At 44.5% G+C, this 18,659-nt stretch overlaps 2 protein-coding genes across 2 annotated transcripts; one reads left to right on the forward strand and one right to left on the reverse strand.

Annotated features, from left to right (window-relative positions):
- Positions 1 to 764: 764 nt before the first annotated feature.
- On the reverse strand, positions 765 to 12,740 carry flot1b (flotillin 1b). Its single transcript, XM_015950270.3, has 13 exons — positions 12,617 to 12,740; positions 10,997 to 11,047; positions 10,591 to 10,666; positions 10,330 to 10,420; positions 9,536 to 9,679; positions 9,343 to 9,462; positions 6,569 to 6,664; positions 6,330 to 6,482; positions 3,758 to 3,939; positions 3,633 to 3,678; positions 3,242 to 3,379; positions 1,424 to 1,588; positions 765 to 1,350 (listed from the first exon to the last, which is right to left on the reverse strand). Exons 2-13 carry the CDS (start codon positions 11,037 to 11,039, stop codon positions 1,321 to 1,323), a joined length of 1,284 nt encoding a protein of 427 aa, XP_015805756.1. The 5' UTR covers positions 11,040 to 11,047; positions 12,617 to 12,740; the 3' UTR covers positions 765 to 1,320.
- A 1,418-nt stretch (positions 12,741 to 14,158) lies between these two features.
- On the forward strand, positions 14,159 to 18,044 carry tubb5 (tubulin, beta 5). Its single transcript, XM_015950268.3, has 5 exons — positions 14,159 to 14,315; positions 16,261 to 16,369; positions 16,512 to 16,622; positions 16,704 to 16,948; positions 17,063 to 18,044. The coding sequence occupies exons 1-5, from the start codon at positions 14,259 to 14,261 to the stop codon at positions 17,873 to 17,875; spliced, it is 1,335 nt and encodes a 444-aa protein (XP_015805754.1). The 5' UTR covers positions 14,159 to 14,258; the 3' UTR covers positions 17,876 to 18,044.
- Positions 18,045 to 18,659: the final 615 nt, after the last annotated feature.

Raw genomic sequence — 18,659 nt, forward strand, 5'->3', positions numbered from 1 at the left:
TTTCATTAGTTTGTACATATTTTATAGACTAAATTGCATTTTCCTTTACTAATATATAGAAATCCTGGGTCACTCTTTGGGTCTTTGTAGAACGCTTGTTACCTTGAAGCTCTTCATTGTTTATTTTTATAGGTGTTTAAATAAATTTAACCATTTTCCAAAAAAAGTCTCAGTATTCAACAGAACTTCGATTTTATGACAATGAAAAAAATAAAACAGGTTGATTTTAGTGAATAAAACATTTTATTATAATTTTATTAGACATACTTCTGTATATTTGACACGAGCGGTTTCACACGGAGCCATTTTAAGAGTCATGCTTCAAATACGGCACACAGGAATAAACCAACAAGGCAGAGACGATCTTGGCTTCAGTTTTGTGCCATCAACAGTGACAGCCGATGGCGCGATTGGTCACACACACGAACTTAATCCCAAAAGGCTAAACAGCAAAGATTAGCGTGTCTGAACAGGCACTTGGTGGTTAGTAAGATGCATACGTCTTAAAAAGCTTTGGAGAGTTAGTTTATAAAGAAAAAGGATATAAAACATTTAATGTTCAAAGACTACATATATGTAGCTAAAGCACATGCATCAGTTTTACATCATACAGCAATGAGCGCAGAGTCGGAGCTTTTAGAACCAAATCAGCCCACAGAGAAGCAGCAGGATGGTTTCTGAGAGATGATCCTCCTCTAGAGACAGAAAAATTAAAAAACAGCTGCTCGGAAACTTCCACACCACTGTTTCCTCCAGACGACTCGTACAGAACCCTCAAACCACTTCCTCTGCCTTCGCTCGACAAGCAAATCCTCCCGCCTGCAGCTCGAACACTAAATACAAACGACATGTGGCTACATAGAAAAGAATATAAACCACTGGGCCAATGCTGTAGTAATGAGTGGAACAGCAGTGAGCGTCCTGTGATGAATTAAAGGCACGACAACCTGAACTGTCTCTTTCAATTACCGTTTTAAAAAGCTGGTATAAATGAATGTTTTCCTATCAGGGATTCATAAGGATGGTCACAATAATAATACATAAAAAAAAGTTAAATCGGGTTCAAAACGGCCGCAGTTCTTCATTCAAGTTGCTCTAGAAGCTAAAGCAGGCTGCGATTTGTTCCCATACACAAAAAATGTTCTCATCAGCGTTTCTGCTGTGGCTAGCAACAGCCAATCAGGAGCCACCAGGAAAACAAACCCACACCGCATGAAGGAGGAAGAAGAAAGCATCCTAAACTGGTTAGATGTTTGGGAAACGATCGAGACGAGACTTGGGGTGAGGACATCTAGACGACTTTTCTGATGCTTCGTCTTCTTAATGCACACGAGTGGGTTTTCCAGCAGCCTGTGGGGGAAAATAAAAATTAGCATCAAGTTTGTTTAGTCAGGAGCTTTAACTGTTTCACATTAGATGTCACCTGTGAGATGTTGACTCCAGTGAGTTTCTCAATAGTGTGAGGCAGTCGGGTCATGATGTCCAGCACTTCTCCAGCTAGTTTAGCTGCTCCCACCTCCGATCCACCGCTGGACACCATGGTGATCTTCTGGGCCTCAGACATCGGCCTGCTGATCTCCTCTGCCATCTGCAGAAAAAAATTTTTAATTTACAGAAGATAAGACCCCAGGGTCCTAAAATCAACATTTACAGCGTGAGCCTGAGTCGATGCGTGCTGCTTTATATCGGTGTCGTATTAAATATCACTCATCTGCCCCTTAAGAGAATCAGAATCAGGTGTATTGCCATTGTCAGTGAACAAACAATTCACAAATTAGGAACTTGCTTCGGTACTAATGTGCTACATATAACATGAATAATATGGTTAAAAATAGAATAAAATATAATTTAAAAAAAAAAACTAGAATAAAACTTTCAGCTATAAAAAAAGGCAGGTAATGGTAACATGGCCGATAACGTGACTTTGTGTCGAGTACAGAAGACCAGCATGGTTGTGTGTTTATAATCTGTTCACAAGTCTAACGGCAGATGGAAAGAAGCTGTTCTTATGGCGGGAGGTTCTGGTCCGGATGGACCGTAACCTCCTGCCTGAGGGAAGCGGCTCAAAAAGTCTGTGACCCGGGTGCGAAGGGTCAGCTCCTATCCGACCTGCACGCCCCCGAGTTCTGGAGACGTACAGGTCCGGGAGAGATGGAAGGCTGCAGCCAATCACCTTCTCAGCAGAGCGCACAATGCGCTGCAGTCTATGTTTGTCCCTCACCGTGGCTCCAGCGTACCACACAGCGATGGAGGAGGACATCCACTCATTACTTCAATAAATCGGTGGTCTCTGTTATAAATGAATGTATAGTGAGTCCATCTGTGTGTGTGTGTGTGTGTGTGTGTGTGTGTGTGTGTGTGTGTGTGGAGGGGGGGGGGGGGGCTCCTTTTTCAGGTAGTAGAAATGAGCCACAGGAGAACGGAGCAGAAAACGGCAGGATTTAGTCTTCCTCATTAATATTCCTGGTAATCTGAAATCGCTCCCCTGATTGGCTACCAGCAACGTGACTCTACTGCTGTTTCTGCAAGGTTGTTATTTTTTGTCTCCACAAATGACAAACCTGGAGGACTTCTGCCATGTGGTGGATTTGCTAATGCTAACAGTTAGCTTCTAGGAGCCGAGACGTTTTCTGCTAATTTAATCCAAAGTGAGTTTGTTTATGTTTATTTATTTAGCAGACGCTTTTATCCAAAGCGACTTACAATTTATAACCTATAGGGCATGTTGTGAACTGTAGGGGAAACCGGAGTACCCGGAGGAAACCCACGCATGCATGGGGAGAACGTGCAACTCCACGCACAAAGGCTGCAGCCGAGTTTCGAACCTGCAACCTTCACCACTGCGCCACCATGCAGCCCCAGCTGATTTAGTAATCAACCTAAGATGCAAGTTTGGTTTAACAGGATCAGTCTGAACCGATAATCCAACGCTAACCTCACCCTGCACACCTCAGACGTCCTTTACTGTCTGGTTGAGACTCAAAGTGCACATTTCATTTATTTTTTTGTTGACACCATAACCGAGAGAAGAACAGCTAATAATGAAACCTGTCGTCTCTGTTGGAAATGTACCAGGAGCTAATAAAACTGACAGCAGAAAGAAGAACCATGGGTAAAAATACTAGAAAACATCTAAACTGGAATAAATCAACTAAAGGTTGACAGAATAATCAATGATCCCATTATATTCGTTTTGTTTTTGTACACTTAGTGGACCAAACTACGATGTGATCAAACTGACCAGCGGGAGTTTCTCCAGCAGCATGTCCACCATGGCTCCATCTTTATATTGCTTAAAGGCCTCTGCCTTTTTGGTCATCTGCTCCGCTTCGGCGCGACCTTTAGCTTCCAGAGCGAAAGCCTCCGCCTCACCTTTCATCTGCAAGGCAGAAGAAGATAAAAACAAGTCAGGAAAGTTCAGAACAGATGTGTTGATAGGAATGTTTACCGTACAGATGGGAGACATCGGCGAATTTCTGGATTTGTCGGCATGAAACTGACGTCAAAACGCATTTATAACAGTCGCTGCTAGAATGGATTATATCAGCTCTTCTAGTTATTGCAGTCTGGAATATCAGTTCTCACTGATGGCGCTGAAAGATGAATCAAAGAAGAGAAAAATGGTTTCTCACTCTGACAGACTCGGCCTCAGCTTCAGCCTCCATGATGAGCTGCAGGCTGCAGGAGAGGAGAAACTCATGTGAACAATTCATCTCCTCAGCCCAACAGTTCCAGTAAAATAAAGTCGGGTCCTCACCGCTGCGCCTCAGCCAGCCGCTCCAGGCGGTATTTCTCAGCCTCGGCGGGCTTCTTGACTTTAGCTTCGAGCTCCTTCTCTTTGCGGATGATCTCCTGCTCCTGCAGAGTAATCTGCTGCGTGCGTTCCACCACCTGAACCTGCATCTTCTCCTCCTCGATGCGCTGCTTGGTCTTGGCCACCTTGTGTGGGACATGTGAAGACGTCTTGTGAGGAATCTGACCAGGATTAGCCTAAACTTCATCTGCATATAATGACATAGCTCTAGAACGGTGGCCTTCAGAAAAGATTCAGATTTAGAAAAAAAACTATTTGTCTCCAGAGGGACATTATGACACACAGAGCAGTGTTAAAATAAAAAAAGACATGCAATTAAAAACTTTACTAATGTTATATTTAACACAACACTAAAGAGGTTCGTCCTGGGTATCTCAAGGCTATGGATGTTGTAGGGCTGTCATGGTTGACACGTCTCTACAACATTGCGTGGTCATCGGGGGCAGTTCCTAGGGAGTGGCAGACCGGGGTGGTGGTCCCCATCTTTAAGAAGGGTGACCTGAGGGTGTGTTCCAACTATAGGGGGATCACACTCCTCAGCCTCCCTGGAAAGGTCTACGCCAAGGTACTGGAGAGGAGGGTCCGATCGATAGTTGAATCTCAGATAGAGGAGGAGCAATGTGGTTTTCGTCCTGGCCGTGGAACTGTGGACCAGCTCTATACCCTTGCAAGGGTGATGGAGGGGACATGGGAGTTTGCCCAACCAATCCACATGTGCTTTGTGGATTTGGAGAAGGCTTATGACCGTGTCCCCAGGGGCACCCTGTGGGGGACGCTCCAGGAGTATGGGGTGGGTGGCTTTCTGTTAAGGGCCATTCAGTCCCTTTACCAGAGGAGCGTGAGTTTGGTCCGCATAGCCGGTAGTAAGTCGGACCTGTTCCCAGTGAGGGTTGGACTCCGCCAGGGCTGCCCTTTGTCACCGGTTCTGTTCATCACTTTTATGGACAGAATTTCTAGACGCAGCCGTGGTGTGGAGTGTGTCGAGTTTGGTGGCAGGAGAATCTCGTCTCTGCTTTTTGCGGATGATGTGGTCCTCCTAGCTTCATCCAGCTCTGACCTTCAGCTCTTGCTGGGTAGGTTCGCGGCCGAATGTGAAGCGGCTGGGATGAGGATCAGCACCTCCAAATCTGAGACCATGGTTCTCGACCGGAAAAGGGTGGCTTGCCACCTCCGGGTCGGGGGAGAGGTCCTACCTCAAGTGGAGGAGTTTAAGTATCTCGGGGTCTTGTTCACGAGTGAGGGTAGGAGGGATCGGGAGATCGACAGGCGGATCGGTTCGGCGTCTGCAGTGATGCGAACGCTGAGCCGATCTGTCGTGGTGAAGAGGGAGCTGAGCCAGAAAGCCAGGCTCTCGATTTACCGGTCGATCTACGTCCCAATCCTCACCTATGGTCATGAGCTTTGGGTAATGACCGAAAGAACGAGATCGCGGATACAAGTGGCTGAAATGAGTTTCCTCCGTAGGGTGGCCGGGCTCAGCCTTAGAGATAGGGTGAGGAGCTCGGACATTCGGGAGGGACTCGGAGTAGAACCGCTGCTCCTCCGGATCGAAAGGAGCCAGTTGAGGTGGTTTGGGCATCTGGTCAGGATGCCTCCTGGACGCCTCCCCGGGGAGGTGTTTCGGGCATGTCCTGCCGGCAGGAGGCCCCCGGGTCGACCCAGGACACGTTGGAGAGGTTACATCTCCAATCTGGTCCGGGAACGCCTTGGGGTCCTGCCGGAGGAGCTGGTGGACAAGGCCGGGGAGAGGACGGCCTGGAGCTCCCTAATTGGGATGCTGCCCCCGCGACCCGGACCCGGATAAGCGGATGAAGACGAAGACAACACTAAAGGGTTTTAACACTTTAGGCGACTGCTTTCAGTGATTCTTGAGCAACTTCACATTGGACAGCACTCTGTCGCCCTCTGCTGACTACAAACTGCATGTAACAGTCTAACTGCGTCACAGCAATAGCTGTTTACTGTGCCGGTAGCTAATATAAAGGCTAGCAGTTAGCTTATTCAGTTCGCTGACTGTTAATGAAAAGCCTGGAAGTAAGAGTGTAATGTCTTTGGAGGTGAAGCCAAGAGCTAAAGTCAGAGTGAACATTAGTGCTGCCAAGGCTAGTTTGAGGGAGCTAAACGAGGCTACAAAGTCAGACTGATGGTGACCTGGCTTTGTTGCTACTGGACTTGTAACTAATAATTTTGTCCAACAATGTGGATCTTTTTAACTTTGTGGTTTGTTTTAGTATCAGGTGGCTCACGTTAGCGCTAGCTATAGCGGGGTTTTACAAGACAGTTGTAATTCTGCGTTCAACTAGTAGAGGGGAGAAATGTAAAACTTAAATAGTGTTGACTTTACATTATAAGTGAAACGGAAAGAATAAATGAGAAACAAACACATTTATTCCATATTTAAATCTTATTTCAAAAGTCTTTGTTTTACTTTTAAATGTTCAGAATAAATTTACTGAAATGTAACCAATCAGCGTTCAAGTCTGGGCACCACTAGTCCAATTGTACTGGACTGTACCTGAAGCTGATAGGCCATCTCTGACTCCGCCTTCTTGGTGTTGACCTCCATATCATAGGCTGCTTTCTTCAGCTCGTAGTCTCTCTGCGCTTTTGCCATTTCTATCTCGTTTTTGTACTGAGCGGACACCTTCTCTTGCATCGCCTGAGCCTCCTACACCACGTCAGGAGGATAGAGACACATTAGCTCGTCATTTTAAGATTCAATTTTGTCTTTATACTTTAACACTTTTGCTTTACCTTGATAACAGAGTCGCGTTTGTACTGAGCCTCTCCGATCCTTGCATCCTTCTGCACCTGGGCCGTTCGAGCTTTACCCAGAGAGTGAAGGTAATCCTGCAACAGAGACGGGAAGAGAAGAAAACGGAGACAATCAAATCTGGACTTCGACAGATGCTGCCAGAAAGACGCGCTGAAACTTTGTAGAGATGTGTGGTGACGTCTCTGGAAGAGGGGTACATTAGCCAGACTGAATGAAGCAACAGTTTGGTTACCATAGAAACACTTAGGCCTAATTTGTCTCCCTTTCTAAAGGAGGATGGAGGCTGGAGGAATCGGAGGCAGTCAATATCAATCACCAAAACCCATTACTGCAGTGGAACCCATTAGAGTCTGAAAGCTTTGATGTGAAATTAAAATGACTGAATAGCACACTGGGTTCCTGTCACTTTCCTGTGATGCATTTTAAACGGAGACTAGGCAGTTTTGGATTGTTTTTAGCACCCCCTAGTGTCAGTTTAGTAAAACTGAAAGCAAAACTTATCTCCTTGCTGTGTGTTCATCTTTTGAACACTTAAGCCGGGCGTACACTGTGTGACTTTTTCACTTTTTTTAGACGATTTTCCACTCGCGAGAGAATCCACGAGATCGGGGCGAGTTTTGCGCTGAGCGTGGTGTCGTATACAGGGGGTTACGAGAGGCGGTTAACACCATGTGACCAGCTACCGATCAGCAATTGTGAGCTCGCATGGACTTCTGGAGTGTTTGATATGTTGCTCGTTCCTCGTGAGGGTTGAAGTGGCGCAGCGAGCGGCTGCAACCCAAAAAGTACCAGAACCGCTCACAGTGCATGCGCAATCATGCATCAACACCGCTCGCCCGCTATTTCCCTAATAACACACATTGTTCGTTTTTATTTCTACACATTTTTTTCACACAATGACAAGGATTGTCAAGAAAGTGTGTTTGTCGTGTTCATGTCAAATTAAACTGATCACAAAACACAGATTTTTTTATTTCGTTTTCCTCATCCAACCCCCATAAATCCCTGTGTGTCCTCCTGCAGCACTCCCGAAGGACAACAGGCAAAACAAGACAAAAAAGTCTGACGTGTTGTAAAAACTTTTTTTTGTAAAAATTTTTAGCATATTTTTTAGGTCCGACCAAGCCCCCACAATGCAGTTCAAAAATTGAAGCAATCCCGGAAGTACCAAAAATTGCAGTTCCACCCTCATCCACTGGGGGCTGGTGTCAGAAGCGAGCAAATCCTCATTGACTCCCATGTTAAAAATACCAATTTCACAGCAGAAATAAACATGTTTACAGCCTGGTACCAAAACATGATTTTGGTTTAAATGATCTTGTTTACACTCATGACAACTCTGAGGGGGGTGAATTTTTTCTCACTCTTCTGTTTAAGTGTATTAAAAGCCTAAAATTCTGTATAATTAATGAGCATCAGACCCACGTGACCACAGAGCTAGCTCCGTGGAAAGGCCTCAGTAGAGCCTCGGTCTGGCTTGGAAACTGCTCCGGGATTTTGAGTCTCTGTGTTTGTGTATTCTTTTTTGGATATTTTTGTGCAATTGTTGGACAAAATGACTTGCTTTGGCATTAATTGCACTAATAGAGCATCCAAGGAGTCTCCACTTCATTTTTTTCGGTAAGTAAAATTATATTTATGTATTTTAGGTCACTGCCGAGCTGAGCTTAGATTTTAACATGTACTGTTTAACCATGAAATTTAAATGTAATAGGGTAAAACCCAGTGCATTTAACATAATGCTGCACTTTAGAAAATGGGTTGAAATATAACATGTTGGTGGTTCTGGGTTCCGACTATCGGCTTGTGGAGCTCTCGGGAGACCGATGTTTTCCACCCGTTTCTCCCCTCCCCGCAGCTCGGCGCATCTCAGATCGCAGCGGCGCTTGTCTGCTGTGCGGCTGCCGGCTTGTGGAGCTCTCGGGAGACCTCTGTGTTCCACCCGGTTTTACCCAGCGGTCAGCCCGGCGTATCTCTGACTCAGAAGCTCTGGTGTTGTGCACAGTTAACTCCGGTTGTAGCTAAGTTGCTACCTTCGTTAGCTTAGCTCCCACCTCCGCATTAGCTTTGGGTTAGCTTCAGGTTAGCTTGTAGCTAGTTCGACCGGGTGTCGTCAGTTGATCCCAGCCTTACAGCCCCACCCTCAGCTCCACCTCTTTTGCCTTTTATGGAATTGTCTGGGCTTGACGCAACCTGTGACACGGTCAAAATGGCGGTGGTGGCCACCTCCCATTTATCTTCAAAAATTTGTTATTGGAGCTATGGAAACCCATTGTCCAATATTTATATGTTGATGGGTCCGACGTGTGTACAGTGAGGGGTGTCAGATTGCATCCGAGAACTGGATCGTACAGTGTGAGCACGTGGCTCGTGAGATCTGCTCTGCGAGGAAGTCGTACAGTTTGAGCTGAAGCTGAGTACTACGAGTGAAAAAGTCGCACAGTGTCCGCCTAGCTTAAATCCAACTGCTGAAGTGTCTCCCCAGCCATCATTAGTTCCTACAGGAGCGGTTCATCACCAACTCAAACAAATCTGCTCAATTTTTTCTTAAGTTCAACAGAACGGATGGACACTCTGAAGTTGCAAATGCGGTATTCTGGCCACAGGGGGCGGTGGGGGTCTGAGTGACATTTCATTAACCCTGTTGTAGCACACACTAGCTCATGAAAATGATTTAAAAATATGAAAAAGTTCTAAAGTATCCCTTGAATTTTTTTCCTGGTAAGACTTGCACGCAGAGACAGAAACACACCTGATCGTCATGAACGTCTTTGAGCGTGTAGCTGACAACACCGATCCCCATGTTGACCAGGTCAGAAGAGGCAACTTTGAAAACCTGTTCAGAGAACTTCTTACGGTCCTGGTAGATCTCCTGGATTAGGATTAGGGTGATGGTTATTAGAAGAAGGTCAATCAAAACAACTTGAGACTGTCCAAACACAAACCTCCACAGTCAAATGAGCGATGATGGCTCGCTGGTGTCCCTCCAACGTCTCAAGAGCAATCTGAGCCACCTCCGCTTCAGACTTCCCCATGAACATCTGACAGGCAGTCGCCAACATGTCTTTGTTCTGACCCTGAATCTTCACCTAAATTAAACGAGAAACGAACCAAGACATCTGCATCTCAGGAAACATTTAAGGTTTACATTTTCTGCCTTGCTACATTATTATTGTACCAGTTAGATGTTCCACGTCGCACATGACAAAACCGAGTCACTTCCTTCAATTGAGAATAAATGACTCAATATTATTTAATTTTCTTCACTCTGCATTGGCTAACATCTTTAAATGTTTTTAAGCAACAACTTTCCCTGTTATATTCACTTTTTAAAGAATTCAAATTAGGGATGCACCGATACGATACTGGTATCGGTATCTGTAAAAGTTAACCGATACCAGGAACCGATACCGATGCAGTTGCTTGAAAATGGCTTCACTGTAACTTGTCATTTCTGTTCACCTAATATTTTAGTTTTGTGATGATTTCCATTCATTTATTTTACTTTTTATCTACCTCACAGTCTTTTCCTGTTGAAAGCAGAGAAGAAAATAAAATCTGTATTCCAAATCATTGCATTTTTTGTGTGGTGGAAGTATCGGTATTGGTAATCAGTATCGGCGAGTACTCAGATCCAAGCATCTGTATCGTATCGGTTTGGAAAAAAGTGGTATTGTTGCATCCCTAATTCAAATGTGACCGTCTCAAAACGAACCAAAAGGCATCCGATCAAGTTTACCTGGGCGATACCAGTCACAGAGATAGGGACCCCATGGCGAGTGTAGACTTTGTCACTCTTTACATTTAGAGTCAGAGTGTTGAGCGTAATTCTGTAAATAACAGAAGCAGGTGGCACCAATGAGACTGAATAATCAGAAATGATGATTAAGTGGAGCTGAAGAGCCACAACAACACAAGCTGGTTTATTTATTAGACAAGGACTCTGAACCACACAGCTTATAATGTCCACACAGAGAAGGAAATGACAGAATGGGATTACCTCTGGATCTTTTGTATACAAGGGATGACAAACACTCTTCCTCCAGCTATCATTAGAGGTGGAGAGCGGCCAAAGCCTAGAGAAGAGGAGGAGGGGCAGCCATGTAACATAAATATCATGTTTTTAAAACACACAACCAGCTGCTTTTAGTATCAAGTTAAACGATTGGAGAACAAATTACAACAATCTGAGTGTCACATGTTACAGCTACTCTGAACTGGCGGGAAGCATTACTTAATCTGAGGACATAATTATGTCACCAACATGACTCGCCTACCTCGTGTACACTCATAAAAGTGATTTATCCTCTGACCTTGTGTTTTTTTGTTTCCAACAATAAAGGGCAAATTAGAGTACTATGTTTTTTGCTCTTTTAATGCCATTATAACAATCATTAGTCCCTTACCAGACACCACCATGGCTTCATTGGGTCCACATGTGTAAAACATTTTGACTCCTGGGGGAATTTAAAGAGGAAAAAAAACATTAAAATGAAAAAAAGTTTCAATAAAGAAAAAAAAGTGCTGCAAAATCCTAATTACTAGAGACGTGTCCAAATAAAATGTCTATACTAAGCCATTATAAGGCTAATAAAATGTCTAAAATCGGCCATTAATTCAGCATAATTGGCTGAATCAATTTCCATCCATCCATTGTCTGAACCCGCTTGTCCATGTAGGGTCGTGGGGGGGCTGGTGCCTATCTCCAGCGGTCAACGGACAATCAGGCGGGGACCGGGGTAAGCCCTGGACAGAGAGCCAGTCCATCGCAGGGCAACACAGAAACACACAGGACAAACAATCACACACACACACACTCACACACACACACACACACACACACACACACACACACACACACACACACACACACACACACACACACACACACACACACACCTAAGGACAATTTTGACAGACCAGTTAACCTAACAGTCATGTTTTTGGACTGTGGGAGGAAGCCGGAGTAGAACCGGGTACCCGGAGCAACAGCTCTAACCACTGCACCACTGCACAGCCTGGCTGAATCAATTAGATTCAAAAATCTGATTTTTTTTTTTTGGGGGGGGGGGGGGGGGGGGTCTGTGAATGCACCATTGCTAAACAGCAATACAAAAACTAAAACTTTTCTCAGTTTGCCCAATCTGTAACTTCCAGAATCATAATCTGCAAGTTCATCAAAAAATTAAAAATAAAAGTACCAGTACATCTCTATCTGGTACTGCGTTATAACACAATATAATACTGAAAGGACTTCATTTGTATATAAATCAATATGTACTACCTAAAATATTATTAATGTAAAAATATCAACAGAGAAGTGAGGTTGAAGCATTACCGCTATGCAAAAGTAGCAGTTAGATAATGAAGCATCATGGAAATGCTTCACATCACTGTAGCTGATGTAAATGTAGTGAGATTATTCATGTAGTTGGACCTGTTATGGAGCAATCTAGAGATGTAACTCAGACAGATTGGTAATGCCAGAGGTCAAAATTAACATTTCAGAGATTTTAATCATTTCATTTCTAATTTGTAATCTCCTAAAACACAAGTAGAGGAACACAATGTACCATAATCCCACATAGACGGAATTTTGTTAAAGTACAGCAAAAAGTACAGATAACAACTAAAAGAATACTTCAAATGTATTTAAGTACTGTGACCAATTTATATATATGTATAAGTAGCTCAAGCTAGCACCGACATATGGTAACGCAGTCATTTGTGCTTTCAGCAGCTCCTCCCTCTCTAAACAAACATCCACTCGCTGGTTTTTCTTAAAACTAAATCTGAGATGCGTTGAAGACCTGCGAACACCAAGGGTTTTACGTGAGATGTTGCAATCCGTACACACAGGAAGCTAGCTAAACGGGTTAACTCGTGATTAAATATCTACGCTATCGATGTACTAAAGAGCACGGCAGCAGATGAAACAACTGTTTACATTTCACACCATTAAACTTTACTCCAAACCATTTGTTTTCTTTCAGCTTCCGTTATTTGGTTAATATAAAGCAACTCACCAGTTCAGAATGAAATTAAACCAGTTTCCAGGTTGCTAAGACGTCGCTCCTCAGTAGGAATCAAAAAAATGTCTGTTGTTTAGAGGGGAATGTTTACTGACCACGCCCATCCTCACTGCAAACCATTTATGTGATTTGTTTACTGACATCTAGCGGTGGGCGCGAGAACTGCAACTCACAGATGATGTGATAGACAGACAGACAGACATGTTATCAATCAGTACTAAAAGAACGGGAAAAAGCTATTCTGAATAAAAACAATTGTTGCACATTGCAGTCCATACATGAAGAACAGAAATAAAAAAAATCAAATCAATCCTAAAACAACAAGTCACGGTGGATGGAAAACTATAACTATAATTTGATGTTGATGATAATGTTTAATTGTAATTAATTCTGTCAAATAATGTTGAAGCTCTATATTTACCGGTCGATCTAATTCTCACTTATGGTCACAAGCTTTGGAGACCGAAAGAATGAGATTGCGGTTACAAGCGGCCAAAATGAGTTTTCTCTGCAGGGTGGCTGGGCTCTTCCTTAGAGATAGGGTGAGAAGCTCAAGCTCGGTCATCTGGGAGGGGCTTGAAGTAGACCTGCTGCTCCTTCACATTGAAAAGAGCCAGTTGAAGTAGCTCATGCATCTGGTTAGGATGCTTCCTGGATGTTTTCCTGGTGAGGTTTTTCCGGGCATGTCCAAACAGGAGGAGAACCGAAGAAAGACCCAGGACATGCTGGTGGGAATATGTCTCTCACCTTGGGATTCCCTTGGAAGAGCTGGCCCAAGTGACTAGGGAGAGGGAAGTCTGGGCCTCCCTGCTTAGGCTGCTGCCCCCAATGGAAAATGGATGGATGGATGAATAATGCTGATAGTTGTGTTTTTGTGAATGATTGTGAAGCAGAAAATCCATTCATTGATTTTTTTTGTATCTCCCTTTTTCTGTAAGGGTCATGAGGAGCTGTTACAACTGAGCAGGCAAGGGGAATGGGACACTGTAGACAGGTCACAAGTCCATCACAGACATGCAAGTGGAGACAAACAAGACAAGCAACCAATCACACACACACACACACACACACACACACACACACACGTAGGAAAAAGAGTTGCCCATCAAATCAAACTTATACATTTTTGTTCTGTGGGGCCCATCTGTGCCACCTATACACACAATCAGCCAATCAGATCTAGTCATACTGTTTTATTGGTCTAACCAACGTTTTCAGTATATTATCAAAATAAAGAAAAGACAGAGTTTAAAGGAGCTAACTGTCATTCTGCCCCAACTGCACACTGGAATTGCTGCCATCTGTTTTCTCACACAGTCGCAGCGATGATCAGCCCCGGCTGACACTAAAACAGCTGTAATGCATATTTCTGGACACCAGCTGGTAAAATTCTGGTCAATCTCCTTTTCCAATTCCCACTCCCTGATCTGCAGCCGACACGTTCCTCCTCCCCCTGCCGGTCCTCTCGGCCAATCGGCGCGTGCAGAAGCGTGTTGTGGGCGTGGCCGCGCCCCTCTCTGGAGACGCTCCAGCCTTATAAATCCATTGTCCCCCCGGTCTCTTGTCACAAGTCGGCTCGTGCTCGTCCACTTTAATCACATCGCACCTTTTTTCCCGTGAAACCTTCGCACCCATCATGAGGGAGATCGTGCACATCCAGGCCGGCCAGTGTGGTAACCAGATCGGTGCCAAGGTAAGCTCAGAAAATCTGTATAAAATGTTTCTGTGGAATAAAACAGGAGTTACTTTTGCGTTACTTTGTCTAAAGCATTCACAATTACTGTTATATGGATTTATTAACTGATGAAGATAAAGAAATTTACATAAATATGTAATGAAATAAAAAAGTAGTAATGGTCCAGTCTTTGTGAGCACTGCAGTGCACACAACACCGGGTGTGTCTGCGTCCCAGCTCCTAGGATTCAGCCCATCTCAACGCACTGATTTAGGGAAAAAGACAAAGGAAAGAGGGGAAAATGACTCTTTTCTTCTCATGTCAGACCCCCACAGCCTGTGGAGCCTTCACTCTGCTTGCTTTGTCTGGCCCAGGCTGATATGACTGGTGTTTCAGACAATGAGTGGAAGTCTGGATTAAAGGCCTAGTTACCCCCCACCCCCAGATGTCTATGAATCAATAGCACATATTGATTAGATTTGAGTTCTGCAGGCTGCAAAGGCAGACTGCAGGGTGAGCTATTCTATTGGGACGTGATGGAAGGGTGTGGCATGAATAATTGTGAGAAGACAAGTCATTCTCTCCTTTTTTCTGCAAAAAAACACCCTTATGTGTTATTTACTATAATATTCTATTCATCTGATATAATTTGTCATTGCATCATTTAATAGTAAAGTCTAAAATGTTCATCAATGACATCACCCGCCCAGTCTGTCTCTTAGCAGCCGCAGTCTGCAACAATAGGTCTGGGTGGCCCATTATTTCTGCTGTCTTATTGTCTTATTTTTGTTTTACAACTGATCATTTGTAAACGCATGCACACGCTCAAATCCATGCCCTGGAATTAAGAACCCATGAACATTAGCCCGGATTAATGAAGGGTGATCTTTCTGGCTGAGATGTCCTGGAAAGCAGAATCTTTCCTCCCCTAACCAAATTAAGAGAAGGGTGGGGGAGGAATGGAGGAAACAGCTGATGCACAGCGGACGCAAAGTCTCCATTTCCAGTGGCCTTAATGGGCAATAGTTGTCTTCCCAAAGGCACACAACAGATGGCCTTTATATTTTATTAGACATATTTTTATCAAGCTTGTACTGTTAATCATTTTCCCTTGTTCGGGTCACCGCTTTGGCCTGTATGATCGGCTAAAACTACTAGGAGTGGTCTATCAGAGAGCCAACTCGTTTGTTTCCGTCCCCTGGGGGCTCATCGACTCCGATGTGCAGGATTTATGACGGCCAGAGATGCTGAGCGGCTGCACGGTGGTCAAATGGGTCAGGGTGTGGCCTTGCTTTTCCTGCTCGTTGTCCTCATTCTTTCACTGTGATCTTCATCATCACTGATGGGCCGTCCATCAGTTTCTGTCTTCTCACTTCTGCGTCTCTAGCATCGCTCACCCTCGTCTCGTGACATTTAAATGTCAAGATTTGTACTCCACAGCCGTTTGTCTGCAGTGCAGCCGGCGTTAACGGGAGGCTGTAAAGTCTCATTTTGCAGCTGAATACCATAAATCTAAGTGAATGTGTAAAAAAGCAGGAAATGCAGACATGCAGAGGATTTCCTACAGTATCTTAGTGGATTTAATGCGTACCCAGCCTCCCAGAGCTCCGTGGGCTTTTAAAGCCGGAGCAGGACTTGAATACAAATTTAAAGGCCCTCATTGTCCTCGGTGTTGTGTGAGACGCCTTTTTCATTTTCAGTTTGGCCTTCGGAGTGATCAGTGGCTCCTTTGTGCTCCTCCTCCTTCACGTTTTACATATGAAAGCGTTGCATAGCTTTCTGCAGAGTCATGAGCTGGCAGCTTTGGAAATATTTGCAGCTGCTCTGCAGGAAACTGCTTGAATCCTAGCGTATCCTCCAGAATATAAATATGCAAACCCATTGCTGTTATCCTCATTTAAAGTCCCAAAAGGCCTGTAGCTTAGAAGTGAAATGAGTCCCGTCATGTGATTCCTGTCTGCAGTTCTGGGAAGTGATCAGCGACGAGCACGGCATCGATCCCACTGGGACGTACCACGGAGACAGCGACTTGCAGCTGGACAGGATCAGCGTCTACTACAACGAGGCCACAGGTAGACCGTCGTCCTGAAAGGCTTTTCATGACATAAGATGTGCTGTTCCATAATATTTTTGTCCATTGCATTGCTAAGCTGCGATGTAAATGTTACGGTTTCCTCTTTTCCCTTCTGCTCTCCCGTTCACTTTCCTGTGGAGGAGGTAAATATGTTCCCAGGGCCATTCTTGTGGATTTGGAGCCCGGGACCATGGACTCTGTGAGGTCTGGACCTTTTGGGCAAATCTTCAGACCTGACAATTTCGTCTTTGGTGAGTGTCTTCCAGAGAAATCCTTTTACAATATCTGTGATCTGTATGAACTTAGAAAACAAAGTCTCACTTCTTCCACAGGCCAGAGTGGTGCTGGAAACAACTGGGCCAAGGGTCACTACACAGAGGGGGCCGAGTTGGTGGACTCGGTCCTGGATGTGGTCCGTAAAGAGTCCGAGAGCTGTGACTGCCTGCAGGGCTTCCAGCTCACCCACTCTCTTGGAGGTGGGACTGGATCTGGAATGGGAACCCTCCTCATCAGCAAGATTCGTGAGGAGTACCCAGACCGAATCATGAATACCTTTAGCGTGGTGCCTTCCCCCAAGGTGACCCGTCCTTGTGATAGTGCCTGAAAAGTTCTGTTTTTAATTAGAGTTTGTTTAGCCGTAGGGTCTTCTGCTAACATCACAAGACCGAATCAACACTGTGTGTGTTTACAGGTGTCGGACACGGTGGTAGAACCCTACAACGCCACCCTATCAGTACATCAGCTTGTAGAGAACACAGATGAAACTTACTGCATTGACAACGAGGCTCTGTATGACATTTGCTTCCGCACACTGAAGCTGACCACACCCACCTATGGTGACCTGAACCACCTGGTCTCTGCCACCATGAGCGGTGTCACCACATGCCTGCGATTCCCAGGCCAGCTCAATGCTGATCTCCGCAAATTGGCTGTCAACATGGTGCCTTTCCCTCGTTTGCACTTCTTCATGCCAGGCTTTGCACCCCTGACCAGCCGGGGCAGCCAACAGTACCGCGCCCTGACCGTTCCCGAGCTCACCCAGCAGGTGTTTGACGCCAAGAACATGATGGCTGCGTGCGATCCTCGTCACGGCCGCTATCTGACCGTCGCCGCTGTGTTCCGAGGCCGCATGTCCATGAAGGAGGTCGACGAACAAATGCTCAACGTTCAGAACAAGAACAGCAGTTACTTTGTTGAATGGATCCCCAACAACGTCAAGACCGCCGTCTGTGACATTCCACCTCGTGGCCTTAAGATGGCTGTCACCTTCATAGGCAACAGCACGGCCATCCAGGAGCTGTTTAAGCGCATCTCTGAGCAGTTCACAGCCATGTTCCGCCGCAAGGCCTTCTTGCATTGGTACACAGGTGAAGGTATGGATGAGATGGAGTTCACGGAGGCAGAGAGCAACATGAACGACCTGGTGTCTGAGTACCAGCAGTACCAGGATGCTACTGCTGAAGAGGAGGGCGAGTTTGAGGAGGAGGCTGAAGACGATGCTTAAAGATCAAGATGTGAAGATGAAGAACACAAAGCCAAAATGAAACTTTCAAAGGAACAAACCACAAATAAACAAGAAACCATGTTGGTGTCAATAGCATTACTAGGATTCAACGTTAGCTTCCAGTAGTTTTCTCCTGTCATTAAGTACAAATAAACCAGTCAAACGCAAACTGTATCGTTCTCATTTTTTCATTAAAATCAACAATTAAAATGTGTTCTTTCCTAATAACGTCTCCAGCATCAAGTTGACATCAATGAAAATATATCAATTAAATGTACATGCTAATGTTAAATGGATTCATCCATAATGACCTCACTGAATGGAAAAATAGGCAAGATGATACAGTTGAGGAACACACATTAAACAAATTGTGAGAAGTAGTAAAAAGATAGAACTGCCATTCAATGACTTTTATTTGAGTTGTAATAAATCGTTTATAGTATAAGTTTAAAACCATTTGGTCCTTTTATGAGGACTGGATATTACAAAATGAGAATGCTAATGGAATCAAGCCAGCTAGCTTCTGTTACTGTTTATGTAAAGATTTCTTTCACTTAAATATGCAGTTTTCTCCATGCAGGAAATGATCATTTCAATGAAATGTTTAAAATACTTAAATATGAACTTGATCAACTCACATAAATGTACTGTAAACAGCAAATTAGAAAAATCCCATCTGTTTCGTAGTGGTTTCAGATTTTTATTGAACAAAAGCCAAAGTCAGCCAATTGATAAATTTTTGTGATTAATCTACATTTTTCCTACAACCACAAGATGCAAAAGA

This window comes from Nothobranchius furzeri, chromosome 5, assembly GCF_043380555.1.
Source record: "Nothobranchius furzeri strain GRZ-AD chromosome 5, NfurGRZ-RIMD1, whole genome shotgun sequence".
In the NCBI taxonomy this organism is placed as follows: domain Eukaryota; kingdom Metazoa; phylum Chordata; class Actinopteri; order Cyprinodontiformes; family Nothobranchiidae; genus Nothobranchius; species Nothobranchius furzeri.

Bases quoted from the DNA above. Each gene is read 5' to 3' on its own strand.
- flot1b (XM_015950270.3), bottom strand. From the start codon at position 11,039: ATGTTTTACACATGTGGACCCAATGAAGCCATGGTGGTGTCTG. The intron at 6,665-9,342 runs GTGTGTTTCTGT...TCTCTGTTGCAG, and splicing joins AAGACGTTCATGACGATCAG to GATTACCTTCACTCTCTGGG. The intron at 6,483-6,568 runs GTAAAGCAAAAG...GACGTGGTGTAG, and splicing joins AACGCGACTCTGTTATCAAG to GAGGCTCAGGCGATGCAAGA.
- tubb5 (XM_015950268.3), top strand. From the start codon at position 14,259: ATGAGGGAGATCGTGCACATCCAGGCCGGCCAGTGTGGTAACCAGATC. The intron at 14,316-16,260 runs GTAAGCTCAGAA...TCCTGTCTGCAG, and splicing joins GTAACCAGATCGGTGCCAAG to TTCTGGGAAGTGATCAGCGA. The intron at 16,623-16,703 runs GTGAGTGTCTTC...CTTCTTCCACAG, and splicing joins ACCTGACAATTTCGTCTTTG to GCCAGAGTGGTGCTGGAAAC.